Source organism: Arabidopsis lyrata (assembly GCF_000004255.2).
Source record: "Arabidopsis lyrata subsp. lyrata unplaced genomic scaffold ARALYscaffold_4, whole genome shotgun sequence".
Classification (NCBI taxonomy): Eukaryota; Viridiplantae; Streptophyta; class Magnoliopsida; order Brassicales; family Brassicaceae; genus Arabidopsis; species Arabidopsis lyrata.
Window position 1 is genome coordinate 18,642,712 of NW_003302552.1, and position 13,858 is coordinate 18,656,569.

At 36.2% G+C, this 13,858-nt stretch overlaps 3 protein-coding genes across 3 annotated transcripts; 2 read left to right on the top strand and 1 right to left on the bottom strand.

Annotated features, from left to right (window-relative positions):
• Positions 1-1,661: 1,661 nt before the first annotated feature.
• Positions 1,662-3,804, top strand: LOC9317657 (peroxidase 23). The gene is made up of 4 exons (XM_002879696.2): positions 1,662-1,928; positions 2,037-2,228; positions 2,331-2,499; positions 3,225-3,804. Exons 1-4 carry the CDS (start codon positions 1,701-1,703, stop codon positions 3,683-3,685), a joined length of 1,050 nt encoding a protein of 349 aa, XP_002879742.1. The 5' UTR covers positions 1,662-1,700; the 3' UTR covers positions 3,686-3,804.
• A 2,975-nt stretch (positions 3,805-6,779) lies between these two features.
• Positions 6,780-9,284, top strand: LOC9315810 (alanine--glyoxylate aminotransferase 2 homolog 2, mitochondrial). The gene is made up of 7 exons (XM_002879697.2): positions 6,780-7,130; positions 7,457-8,002; positions 8,087-8,263; positions 8,351-8,576; positions 8,670-8,783; positions 8,867-8,953; positions 9,040-9,284. Exons 1-7 carry the CDS (start codon positions 6,891-6,893, stop codon positions 9,081-9,083), a joined length of 1,434 nt encoding a protein of 477 aa, XP_002879743.1. The 5' UTR covers positions 6,780-6,890; the 3' UTR covers positions 9,084-9,284.
• Positions 9,285-9,785: 501 nt separating this feature from the next.
• On the bottom strand, positions 9,786-13,211 carry LOC9315811 (TOM1-like protein 2). Its single transcript, XM_002881545.2, has 9 exons — positions 12,907-13,211; positions 12,569-12,647; positions 12,363-12,461; positions 12,170-12,283; positions 11,666-11,997; positions 11,479-11,560; positions 11,313-11,398; positions 10,906-11,199; positions 9,786-10,821 (listed from the first exon to the last, which is right to left on the bottom strand). Exons 1-9 carry the CDS (start codon positions 13,023-13,025, stop codon positions 10,011-10,013), a joined length of 2,016 nt encoding a protein of 671 aa, XP_002881591.1. The 5' UTR covers positions 13,026-13,211; the 3' UTR covers positions 9,786-10,010.
• Positions 13,212-13,858: the final 647 nt, after the last annotated feature.

Below are 13,858 nucleotides of genomic sequence, written 5' to 3' on the forward strand. Positions count from 1 at the left end.
TCTGCAGGTCTTAATTACACTTATTATGATTCGATCTTCTGATTACTGTACACATAATGCAAATATACGTGGTGTTTATAACACTTCAAATTCTGACAAGTATTAAAGTGACTTTTGATTTAACATAACGTGGAAATTTATACTATATATTCAAGCAGATTGTTGAAATAAAATGTCCGAGTTTTTGTCCGCTTTCGTTATTTATAAATGAGAAGAAAAGACAAGGAGCTAAAGTATCAGATTAGGTTAACGTTTGTTAATCATAAAAACTAGCATGTGGACTCGTATGAAATTGATATATGTATTAGGTAACTTTGTTATTTCAATTTAAATAATTTTGGGAAAGACTTGTATAATTTATCCATTTTTGAGTGTGGTTTCTGTCCTGAGGCTATATTTTGCGGTATTCACGGGAAAGAGAAGGACAAAAACACAAGGATTTCTATTTGTCGTTAAATATTAGGAAAATAGTTTGAAAATGTTTGCTAATTATTAAAGACAATCCTTTAGGAATGTTCTACGAGAAAAAATTCATTTGTCTTGTATCCAATTATGTAGTCCGTGTAAAAAAAGTTAAAAATATTTCTTCGAAACCACAACCAACTCATTGATTCACTGATCTATGTTACACTTAATCCTTCTATTACATGCATGTTTATAAAACTCCTCAATATATAATTAAACATAGCTAGCCCTGCCAGCACATTAATTTGGAGTCTGATCTAAATATCTAATAAAAGCACAAAATATTAGTAAATATTGGAAAACAATCTTAGCACATATTTTTAACCAAACTTTATAATCACATCACATTACATGTTTTAACGCTCTACAAAAAGTATCAGGTCAAACTGTCAAAGGCTCTATGGAGACAACCAATGTACGTACTACGTAGGTCGATATAACACAAATATTGGACAGAGAATACATTAGCGTTCGTCGATTTTGATCTTTTTTTTGTTCTAAGTTGTCCATCTTATTCAAAGATATATACAAATCCATCCTCTCAAAATTTCAGATACTAAGAAGAACACGCCACTAGCTAATAAAAACATAGTTATCACACGACATGATAATATTATAATTTTCTACATAGACATAACTTACGTTTAACATGAATCAACCACCATATCTTTACAGACCCTACATAATCCAAATTTGATTTCAATTTCGTACAATTTTCATTTTTCGTACCACTGTTGAAATTTGTCTCGTTTATATATAATTTATCAAACTTGAAATAAATCTAGAAATAAATAAGAATATATAAGCGGAATTGAGAACCGACCTCTTTATAGATACATCAATTTGTAGTAATAATTTTTTTATGGAGTCTGTTATAAAAAGTGGTAATTGAAGTGAAAATAATCAATAATTCAATCTTTACTTGAATTGTCACAGCGTCCGACAAATACAACCAAACACTAAAGTTTAATTCTGTGCAAAGAATATAAAGGACGTCCAAAGAATAGTTTAGTTTATTTTAAATTCTAATTATTATTTATCCTTCAACCACTCTAGTTAAATACATGACCTTAAAACAAGACCTAATAGTATTATGTTTTTTAAATCACAATACCTAATAGTCTATAATACTATAAAAGAAAGACTCAATCTTCTCTATATAATGTTCATTCTACGCCTTAGCTAATTCACCACACTCACAACTCAAATAATCTTTTGTTTATCCTCCTCAAATTATGGGTTTTTCGCCTTTATTTTCTTGCAGTGCAATGGGAGCCCTAATATTGGGTTGCCTTCTGCTTCAAGCATCAAACTCTAATGCTCAGTTGAGGCCTGACTTCTACTTCAGGACTTGCCCATCTGTTTTCAGAATCATTGGGGATACCATCGTCGATGAACTGCGGACTGATCCTCGTATTGCCGCGAGCATCCTTCGTCTTCACTTCCACGACTGCTTTGTTCGTGTAAGGACTTACTCAGTGTATCTTTTTCTTATTTTTTTAAATCCACGACGTCTACTTTTACATAATAAATAATGTCTTCATATTATGTGATATATATGGTTTTTGTAGGGTTGTGATGCATCCATCTTGCTTGACAATTCCACATCATTCCGGACCGAGAAAGATGCTGCTCCAAACAAAAATTCGGTTAGAGGGTTCAATGTCATAGATAGAATGAAATCAGCCATTGAGAGAGCTTGCCCAAGAACAGTATCTTGTGCAGATATGCTCACCATCGCCTCTCAAATATCAGTGCTTTTGGTATGTACATATATATATACCTAAATGACTAAAGATATCGATCGGGTGAAGTTAATCCAAATATATTATAAATTTGACATCAATACTTTATATGTTATATAGTCTGGGGGTCCATGGTGGCCGGTTCCCTTGGGGAGAAGAGACAGCGTAGAAGCTTTCTTCAACCTGGCTAATACAGCTCTTCCCTCTCCGTTTTCCACTCTTACTCAACTTAAAGCAGCTTTTGCTGACGTTGGCCTAAACCGGGCTTCGGATCTAGTCGCTCTTTCCGGTAATTTTTTCATGTTGCTTCAATTTATATCATCTAAGATAACTAGATAAGTGTTGTTGATCTAGCTAGATACGATTCATTTTACATATTGATAGCTATCTAATTACAAGTTGATTCAGAAATTTATTATTTTATTAGAAAATGATCAACTTCAATTATTTATATTTAGTTTATACTTTCTTAGTTCTTACAAATGATTTGGTTGGCTTTGATAAAGTTCTATACTGAAATATTAATTTGTTAAAATAAACTGAATGGACTTATATTGATCAAATAAACCACAACAAAAATATCATTTGAATTTTTTTGATTGCATAGTTTTCTCCTTATTTAGATATATATATATATAACTTGTATTTTTGATTTTTAATATATAGTATATAAAAACAACATTGAAGACCTAATTTCTACAAATATATTTATAATAATATTTGGTAAACTGAAATGGGTTCACTTATTTTTCAACAAGGTTTCAATTTCGAATCTTAGTACAAGTTATTTAGTATTTAGAAGGTGTTTTTGAGGCATATGAATTAGTTAACATGAGGTAAGAAAACCCATTTTCTTGATTTTGAAAAAAAAAGACTTGTAAAAAAACATCTCAAATAAATATCTACTACCACGTGATTTTGAATTATAAAAGAACTTGGTAAAATGAAAAAAACATGACTCATCTTTAAATAAAACATACACTGTATCTAATCCTTCATTTGTCAAAATGGTAGGTGGTCACACATTTGGAAGAGCACAATGCCAATTCGTGACACCTCGTCTTTACAACTTCAATGGTACCAACAGACCAGACCCAAGTCTGAACCCAACTTACCTCGTCGAACTTCGTCAATTGTGTCCTCAAAACGGAAACGGTACCGTTCTTGTCAACTTTGATCCCGTGACTCCAAATGCTTTCGATCGCCAATATTACACCAATCTTCGTAATGGGAAAGGTCTGATTCAGAGTGACCAAGTGCTCTTCTCGACTCCAGGAGCCGACACGACTACACTAGTAAACCAATACAGCAGCAACACGTTCGCGTTCTTTGGAGCATTCGTCGACGCAATGATCAGGATGGGAAATCTTAGACCATTGACTGGAACTCAAGGAGAGATAAGACAGAACTGTAGGGTTGTGAATCCACGAATTAGTGTTGTGGAGAATGACGATGGTGTTGTGAGTTCTATTTGATTATGCATGTTGGGGATATATGGATATGTAAAGAACGTGTAAAATGTGTGGGAACATTTCGACTAAATAAAGTTCTCACAAGTTGTGTGATTTATGAAATTTGGTCTTACTTGTTGTGTGATTTATGAACTTTGGTCTTACTTCTTGTGTGTGTTTTATGAAATTTGGTCTCAATTAACACTTTTGATTCGTTTTTCTATTGTGCACAAAAAAAAAAAAAAAGAAGATTCGTTTTTCTGAGTACTACAAAAGTGGATGAATTTCATACTGCAATGATACGTGGTGTTTGTACAACACTTCAAATTAATTCTGACATGTATTAAAATAGATTTTGATTTAACATTGTCTCATGCTATTGAAAAATTTAGAATGTTTGTGTAAAAATGTAATTTGAACATGCATCCAGTTCTACAAATCCTAATAGACGTTTCAAACATAATCAAACTTTAGTCTTAAGTAGAAATAGAAAATAAATAAAAGTCTTACTCTTCTAAGCAAATAAAAGCCCAAACGAAGCAAAACAAGACAAAAAGCCCAGTTTAAAGTAGATGTAAGCAGATTTGGTTGCTACATCATCAACTCCCCCATTTTCCTCTCTAACTCTCGGGGAATTTGGCCAAATGTACCACAATTTTAGAAATTCCTAGCAAATGTACCACATTGCAAATCGATTTAGCATCCATACCATTTTTGGTGTTTGTGTGGTAGAAGTTGGACGATTTTACCCTTCTGCATGCGTCAGGAATGTGTCAGAGGAAGGAGCTACAGTCAGACGCCGTTTTGTCTCCAGATCTTGTCCCCGATTGAAAATTCTCTGTTGCGTCTAGATCTTGTCCCCGATTTCATCAGCTTGCCCTATTATCATGAATCTCAAATGATATGATTTTACCAGCCTGCAGAGATCTGGATTTACTCGGGGACAACATCTCTTAATTATCCATCGCCAGATGATGTGGTTTTACCAGCCAGATATCTGGATTAACTCGGGGACAACTTGATCTTTATTTTATTCTACTAGAGAGCCGAAGACGAATATCTGGATTTACTCGGGGACAACTTTGTTTTACCAGCCAGAGGGACGAAAACGGTTACCAATGCGCAGGAGAAAGAAAAAGGACGGCAGAAATTTCGTCAGGTGTCCCTTTCTCTGACACACACTTCTCTCTCCATCAAGGGCAATTTCGTCCGGTTTTAGGCATATAGCATTGAAATGTGGTACATTTCAAAAGCTTTTCCCAAATGTGGTATTGGACCTAAACTTTATCTGAAAAGTGGTACCCAATCTAATTTTCCCTAACTCTTATCGTTCCAACGAGCTATATATCCCCTCTTTTCATGGAATTAGATGTTTTCACACGAATAAGAAATCCAAAATGTATGATCTATCCCTTATGACCCATTCTTATTTACAAAAATCATGCAATCACAAAACTAACCATTAAATACTATATAGAAATATCACTTGTCATTTCAAAACAATACACTAGGGTCTATAATTCAATCCTTGTCAGATGGAGATTATAAAGATAAAGAGATAAGAGGGACACAATCCATAATTGTGTTGCTCATTCATAGTTCAAGTGCGTTGGCTCACGGCAAACAGAAAACATTTTAAATTTAGACCCACGCCGGAGAATATCTAATTAGACGTCGCATTTGTTTATTGAGAAAGAATAAAATTAGGCGCATTGTTTACTATAATGGATTTCATTGGGAAAAACAATATTAGACGCATTTTATGTAATATCTTTCACTTGGAACACGTGCCCCATACACATATGGCCCCTCCATACTTTGTACTTATGTAGTTTTATGCTTACGATTTTGGTATTATTGTATCGCAATTCGCAACGCGTAAATAAGGAGCGCCAAGTATGTGGCCAATCTTTGGAATTGATGAATTAAGGAAAAAAAAAAGGAAAGACAATTATATGTCCAATCTTTGAGATATATGATTTATAATTTTGTATTTATCTAAAAAAAGAAATAAAAATGAAAAACAAATTGTAAGTGTTGTAGGGACGTAGGTGATCATTCTCATGACTCATGACACCCATTCCATTTACCAAATGCATTACTTATTTACTTGTTTTGGTACAATACCGAACACACTAACAATGATTTAACATTTACTTAATTATACACAACTTGATATAAATTTGTTTACGAAACAACTTGTATTAAACTTTTGCTTCTACTACACTTATATTGATCTATCGTGGGCGGTGAGGAAAATGAGTTGGGACATGGGTTTGTCATTTAGCTCGTTTTATTTTAGTATATGTGAAATTTGTAGCCAAAATATGCATAAAAACTTTAGCCTTTCTAAAAGCCAAAAATGGATTGAGGAACACTGACACGTAAGCTCTTTTAAACTATTTGATGTGATAAAATAACTAAAAAAACTATTTGTTATTATTTTTTATTTTTTTTCTTTAAAGATAGAAGAGAAGGGAAGGTAAGAAGTAGTGTAACTTGTAAGTAGTCACAATTAATTGTTGGAAATAAATATGAAAGCTCTATTAAACGTCACCCAAAATGAGTTTCATACAAGAGTTCAAAGATAAAGAAAAAAGTAACTGATATAAAAGAATGGTAGTTTATTAAATAAATAAAAAAGAATGGTAGTTTTTAAATTTTTTTTGGTATTTTTGTATTGATTAAAGAAAATCTCGATTTTATTCTCTTTTGGCATATGAATTATTTAGTTATAAGTAAAATTTTCCACATGTTTACTAATTTAGGACTCGAATGTCTTGTTACGCCAGTCAAACATTCGTTGGATAGTTACAATGTCATTTACAACTTGCAGAAATCAAAAAGGAAAAAAATCTAAATTATAAATAATAAGTTGGATTTTCCAAAATTAAAAATACGTACACTCTTTTGAGATATTACCATTAGTTTCTTAAATTTTACGATTTTAACTTTAAAGACTTCAAATCAAACCATGTATATTCAATTTAGGGTTAATTTAATAATATAGGTTAGTAACGAGAGAAATAAGTAATTAAATTAAAGTTTAAGGACCATCCTGTAAATTCAAGTTCGGTACCGAAAACACGTCAGCATTGATCCAATAGATACGAGTCCTTCTCTTCTCTATAAATAACGTCATCTCTCTCCCGTCTTTGTTACCATCGAAACAGTGTCGTAGTCTCTCTCTCTCCGCAAAAATTTCATCGGAGAGCGAAACAGAGAAACCATGCAGAGATTCACGGCGAAAAGATCGGTGCAAAACATTTCCGTTTCCCTTTGGCGGCGATGTATCTCATCAACGTCTCAGGCTGCGACAGCTTCCGTGAAGGATTCCGATGAGTTTCAGGCGAGGCTTCCTCCGTTTGCTTACACTCCTCCGCCGTATACTGGTCCTTCCGCCGATGTTATCCTTGAGAAAAGAAAGGAGTTTCTTAGTCCTTCCATGTTCTGTCTCTATCGCAAACCGGTAAATTGTCCCATTTCAAAATTCTCGATTTAAATTTTTGGTTTTGAAATTTTTTTTGATTCGTATAATCTCTGTTTCGGTGTTGATGATCTCTGTATGTGATAATGACGAAAAAGCTTGAAACTTTATTGGTGGGCTCATCGAAAACAGCTGAATTTTTATGATTTTAAAATTGGTTTCAGACTACGATGTTCTTATCCGAATATTCTTGACCAATAATGGAATCTATTAAAATATAAAATATATAAATGTTGAATCTTTATAATGAAATATCATGTGCAGGCTTTAAAGTTGTATACTTTATTGATTTTTTCTATTTGTTGCAGTTGAATATTGTGGATGGGAAGATGCAGTATCTATTTGATGAGAGTGGTAGGAGATATTTAGATGCATTTGCTGGGATTGCTGTTGTGAATTGTGGACATTGTCATCCAGATGTGGTTGAGCCAGTGATCAATCAAATCAAGAGACTTCAGCATCCTACTGTTCTTTACCTTAACCATGCCATTGCTGAGTTCTCTGAGGCTCTAGCTTCTAAACTTCCCGGTGATTTAAAGGTGGTGTTTTTCACTAACTCGGGGACGGAGGCTAATGAATTGGCACTTATGATGGCTAAATTGTATACTGGATGTCAAGATATTGTGTCGGTTCGAAACGGGTATCATGGTAATGCGGCTGCAACTATGGGGGCTACTGGTCAAAGCATGTGGAAATTTAATGTGGTTCAGAATAGTGTTCATCATGCTTTGAACCCTGATCCATATAGAGGTGTGTTTGGTTCTGATGGAGAGAAGTATGCAAAGGAATTGCAAGATCTTATTCAATATGGCACGACCGGACACATTGCTGGTTTTATTTGTGAAGCTATTCAGGTATTCAATCGTTTGACATATGTTTGAATTCATTTATAAAGTGTTGTTAGATCAGAATTAAGAGTGAATGAAAATTGTGAATAGGGAGTTGGAGGGATCGTGGAACTAGCACCGGGCTATTTGTCAGCGGCTTACGATACTGTTAAGAAAGCTGGTGGATTGTTCATTGCGGATGAAGTTCAGTCTGGATTCGCACGTACCGGTAACTTCTGGGGATTTGAGGCACACAATGTTGTCCCTGACATAGTAACCATGGCAAAGGTTAGAGTTGTGCCAACTTTAGTATGTTCTGCATCTAAGCTAACTTTATTGCAGTCTTTGGCTAATTGGTTTATGGTGTGAAAATAGGGAATTGGGAATGGGTTTCCTTTGGGAGCGGTTGTGACAACTCCAGAGATAGCAGCAGTATTGACTCGCCGTAGCTACTTCAATACATTTGGTGGAAATTCTGTGTCTACTACAGCTGGTCTCGCTGTTCTGAACGTGATTGAGAAAGAGAAGCTTCAGGAAAATGCGGCAATGGTCGGATCCTATCTGAAAGAAAAACTCACACAGCTGAAAGAGAAACACGAAAGTAAATCTCCCTCTCTCTCTCTCTCTCTCTTTCTCCCTCTGTATAACTTTGTTTTTGTTGCTTCAATGTGTTTATTATGCTTCTCTAATGCAGTTATCGGGGATGTACGGGGAAGAGGACTGATGCTTGGAGTAGAGCTGGTGAGTGATCGCAAGCTTAAGACTCCTGCAACAGCTGAGACTCTGCACATTATGGATCAAATGAAAGGCTAGTGTTTCTTCTACACTTGTCTGAGGTGAAACTTGTATTAAAAAGGTTGAATTAATTTGTCTTATGAATAAAATATACAGAATTGGGTGTGTTGATTGGAAAAGGAGGCTACTTTGGAAATGTCTTTAGAATCACACCACCTCTCTGCTTCACCAAGGATGACGCAGGTTTGTGCGGTTGTGCCCTTTGCATTTCTTTGATTAGAAGGAATGTAGAAGAATAATTAACACAATAATAAATTTCTCTGTGGCAGATTTTCTCGTGGAAGCGATGGATTACTCAATGTCGAAGATGTGAAGAAAAAGAAAATGATAGATGCATGAAATATGGTTTACTAAGCTGTGGTGAAGTATGCTTGTAATTATGCTATGAACGACCAAAGATTGATGAGCCAACATCTCGTTGCTTCTCAATCACTTGTGTTTTCTTAATGTTCACAACTTTTCTTGTGTCAAAATAAAGTCAATCATTACAAATATCTAAATCGCATCTTAGCATCACACTTCATCATTTCTAAATCGTGTTGCCAGTCCAGCGTCTTCGGGTTTGTTCGGTTTTTCTTTTCATTTGGATGCAATATCTAGATGTTGTTCAAATAAGTACGAGCGTGGCTGCAAAATATGTTGTATCTTAAACAACTTGAATTCGTTTGTGCAAAGATTGAATCTGATGCTGCATACAATGAATGCTGAATCTTGATGTGACACAGAAACATCTGAGCCTTTAGTTTCCATAGCCGATTAAAAGTTTGGGAGTTTTGAGTTAAAGGACCCAAAGAAGTCCAATATATTGCCTTTCGAGATCTTTTTTTTTTTGGAGCAACATTTCATGCTAAAATATTCCTCTCTTGCTTGGAAAGTGTAATGATCCCATAGTACCAAGTAATTAGTTGTGGATGTTTCCGATCAAGGCATCGACTGTTGGAGACTGACCTGTCGGTACTGGCTAAGACTTATTAAACAGACCAATGTTCCATTTCCCACTCCCAATTCCCATGAATGGTTGTTCACAACTGTTATAACTTCCTCCCCAAACCAATAATAGTTTACACAACTCCACAAAAAAGTACGAAAACAGAAGACGAAGCAAATTAGAAAGAAAAAAATATCTCCTAGTCTCATCAAAGCGTTTCAGTATGTCATACCAAATCCTAAAATCAAACAAGGGGATAAAATGTACACCATTATATTCACAATGGGAAAATACGAAGCACTCACACTATTGTTAAATCATTTTCCTTCCTCCTATCATACTCTGCTGCGTCTGAGACCCGGACAAGCTTTGAGAACCATTACTACTGTTAGTCGGCTTATTCTTCCCGTCTGCGCTCCCAAACACATCCAGATCTTCAAACAATCTGTATGATGGAACAAACGGCTTCTGTCCTACAGATACACCTGGGTTGCTAGCAGTTGAAGTAGCCTGGGGATCTCCAGCTCTTGTGGGGAATGAGTTGGATTGCTGCAGTGATCTTCCGGCTAGGGCAGATGTGTCTGTGTATGACGCACTTGCATTAGCCCGTGGAGTATAGTATGCATTTGCTGATGTTGAAGCCCATGGCGGAGGCGGATATTCATACGGGTTCTGAGGTCGAGTTGACGGTTGTATCTGGACCTGTGCTTGCGGTTGCGATTGAGAATAGCTCTGCTGTGGTTGAGGCTGTTGCAGTTGAGAATAGCCCTGTTGTTGTTGATATTGAGAATAGCCCTGCTGTGCTTGAGGCTGTTGCGGCTGCGGTTGCTGTTGCTGTGCCCAAGGAGCGACATAGCTATCAAACCGTGGCGGAGGCTGTGGATAGATATGGGTGTTTTGATCTGAGACAGCGGGAGGAGGAGGAGAAGGCTGAGAGGATGGAGGCGGTGGAGTTGATGGTTTAGACAGTGTGATACTCAATAGGTCAATCATATCTTGTTCCTTTGTGGTGTTCACTGGAGGAGGCGGGTCAGGCAGAGCAAGAGCAAGAGCATTGCTTGCAGCATTATGAGACTCTGAACTGGTAGGGTCTGTAATCACAGATGCTGGCGGTTTGGAATGCCTGAAACAATACAGAATGATATGTCAAATACTAAGTTTATGATATGCAAAGTTCCTGAATCCAATTGTAATTCGTAAGACAGACCTTCGAGCTAATTGCGCAAACTCATCTTCCTCATCTTCGTACTCCTCATCAATTGGGCTTTTCCCTGTAGAAACAGTGGCTGGTATTGGGGAACTAGAACCAGCTATGGAACTAGAATCTTTAGCTTCAGAAGATTTGGGGCTCGAATCAGCAGGTTTTGAAGCCTGAACTGACAGAGGAGAACCAGAAGCCTGAACAGGCAGAGGAGAACCAGAAGCTATTGCATCATGCTTAGCTAGCAGAATTTGAAGACTGTCATTTAGATCGAGTCCTCGGCCTAAAAGTTCATCATCCCTGCCACACAAACAAAAGACTGTTTAGCACAACGATGGAACCTCTCAGGTCAACAATATCATTACACATTCTAACAAATTTAAATACAGAGATCCTAAAAATAGAGGACTAACCCAGTGGAGGTTAGCATCTGCATCAGTTTTTTCTGATTGGAACGACAACGCTCGACCAAGTCAACAATGACTTCATCTTTCACAGCCTACATAACAGGAAAACCATGGGTAAAGCAATTGATTTCATTCCAAACCTGCAATATAGCTGTATAATAGATTTCAATACCGCACGGTCACTGGGATCCACGGCTTGTAGCATGTCGCTCAAGAGATCCATCACGTCCCTCATGGACTCGAGACTTGACAAGCTACAATTTAACCAAGAAAAGAATTTTGAAATAGTGGAAAATTTTGAACGAATCTAAAACTGTCAGTCCACATCGACAGCATATTGAACTAGCAAATCCACTTACCTTAAGCCCTCAACCTCAGTTGCCATTGCTTCATCAAGCCTTCTCGAAGAACCGCTGGGCATTCCATAACCCACTTGAGGTATTCCATAACCCGCTTGAGGTACTCCATAGCCAGCTTGAGGTATTCCATAACCCGCTTGAGGTACTCCATAACCCGCTTGATGTACTCCATAGCCAGCTTGAGGTACTCCATAGCCAGCTTGAGGTACTCCATAGCCACCTGGAGGTACTCCATAGCCCCCCTGAGGCTGTCTTAACGGTGGATGACTTACTGGTGGTGTTATTATAGGGGACGCATCAGGTGAACGCCGGGGGAATTCAACTCCAGAACGCTGCAACATGTAACAGAAACCTTGAGAATAAGAATACCATGCAAATGAGCATCTCAGTAAAATGCCATATATATCGAGATCTGAATATACAGTACTTCAATTTAGAACAACTATGACCGAAAAGTAAATATCACAAGTAAGTCCACCAAAGGTGACCGAAAATGTTGCTCACCCTTAACTCATCGTATGCCCAATAATATTGCGGATATTTTCCCTCAGGACCCCCAAAAGCTTGCTGCCAAGAGTCCAGCATGACCAATATTTTATCTCTTACTTGCATATCCGCCTATAAACCCCAATATCATCAGCAATATGAACAATCACAAGTATGAAAACACATAAATAGAACCCTGAACAAAAACTACCTTCTTTTTCACAATTTTGACCATTTCCCCCAATAAGTTTTTCTCTGCAACTTGATGGTGCAAATAATCTCCACAGTTCTTTACTAACGTCTCCAAAAGCTAGCACATAAGAATACGTAGAGAGTTAAGGAGAGTCGAAACTACGCACAGAATAATTGGCCAAAGAACAAGGTCCCAACTCCCAAATTTCAGTAGAAACATCATACCGTAAGAGCAAGTAGTTGAACTCTCGGGCTCTTATGTTGCAGCCTCTTTTTCACAGATTTAACGACATCTTTCGCCTGCCTGAGCAAATCAATAGGCACAAACCATTAACAAAGATGTAAACATGTAAGATGTTCCTACTCCAATCAAGAATTAATCAGATTACCAACACCAAATCCCAAATTATGCATGTAATTGTAACCTTTTTTCAAAATTTTCACGAAATCACTCCCTCATAAGAACATCAACCAATCCAAGATAAATCCAATTATAGCGAACAATCAACAATTCCAAACGAATTCAACAAGAATTCCCACACCAAATCGAACAAAAAACTTACCAGTGAAGAGAATTGACAGAATCGCAGATTTCCATGTTCGTAGTCCAATCAGGACCTAACAAAAGATCGCTGGTTGCTTTATCAACAGCCACCGTCGCCGAAGCTGAAGACGACGCCATAATCTTCACCGATTAAAGAAGCTCAACACGATTAATAATAATTTTTCCGGCTCGAGAAAATTAAACAAAAACCCTAGAAAATCTTCTTCGCCAGCGAGAGAGAGACGAAGTCAGCGAGAATCTTTGCTTTTTAAGGCCTTTTTGTTATTGTTTCTTTCCTTTTCTATCTCCAGAGGAAGAAGAAAGAAATATTAATTTAAAAGGAAAAAATCTTTTCTTTTTTTTTTCTATTTATTCTGATCGATCTGTTCTTTTTCTTGTTTTTCTCAGTTTGTAAGGACGGCAAATTCTCCTGCTACACGCTCTTTCTTTAGTGCGTGAAACCACGCGTTTGTATTGTGTAGTCAACGTTAAAACTATTAAAGACTAATGATTTTTTTACGTGGATAATTCCCTTTTTAATGATGTTTATATTGTTGAACAGATTGGATTTGTTGAATACTAAAACAAGGGAAAAAGAAGAGATTGGATTTTAATACTATATCTATACGATTACGTGCTGGATAAGAATTATCTAAGAAAAATGTATAATAAAAGTTTTTAAAGTTGGGATACATTTTATCCTAAAATTGAGTGACACGTAATTTTTGATTGGTGCTACTTATAAAAGATGAAAAGGATCTTTTAAATAATTTTCTTATAACTTTAGATATGTGTACTCCATTTCATATAGGGAACCAATTTTATTAAAGACTAAAGGTGGTTTATTAATTTGTGTATTTTAGTTAATGTTTTAAAATAGTTACGTTGATTATTTTCTGCTCAATTCTCTTGAATGGAAATGACTAAAAATAGTTTATTTATTTGTGTTTTTAATTGATTTGAAAAAATGA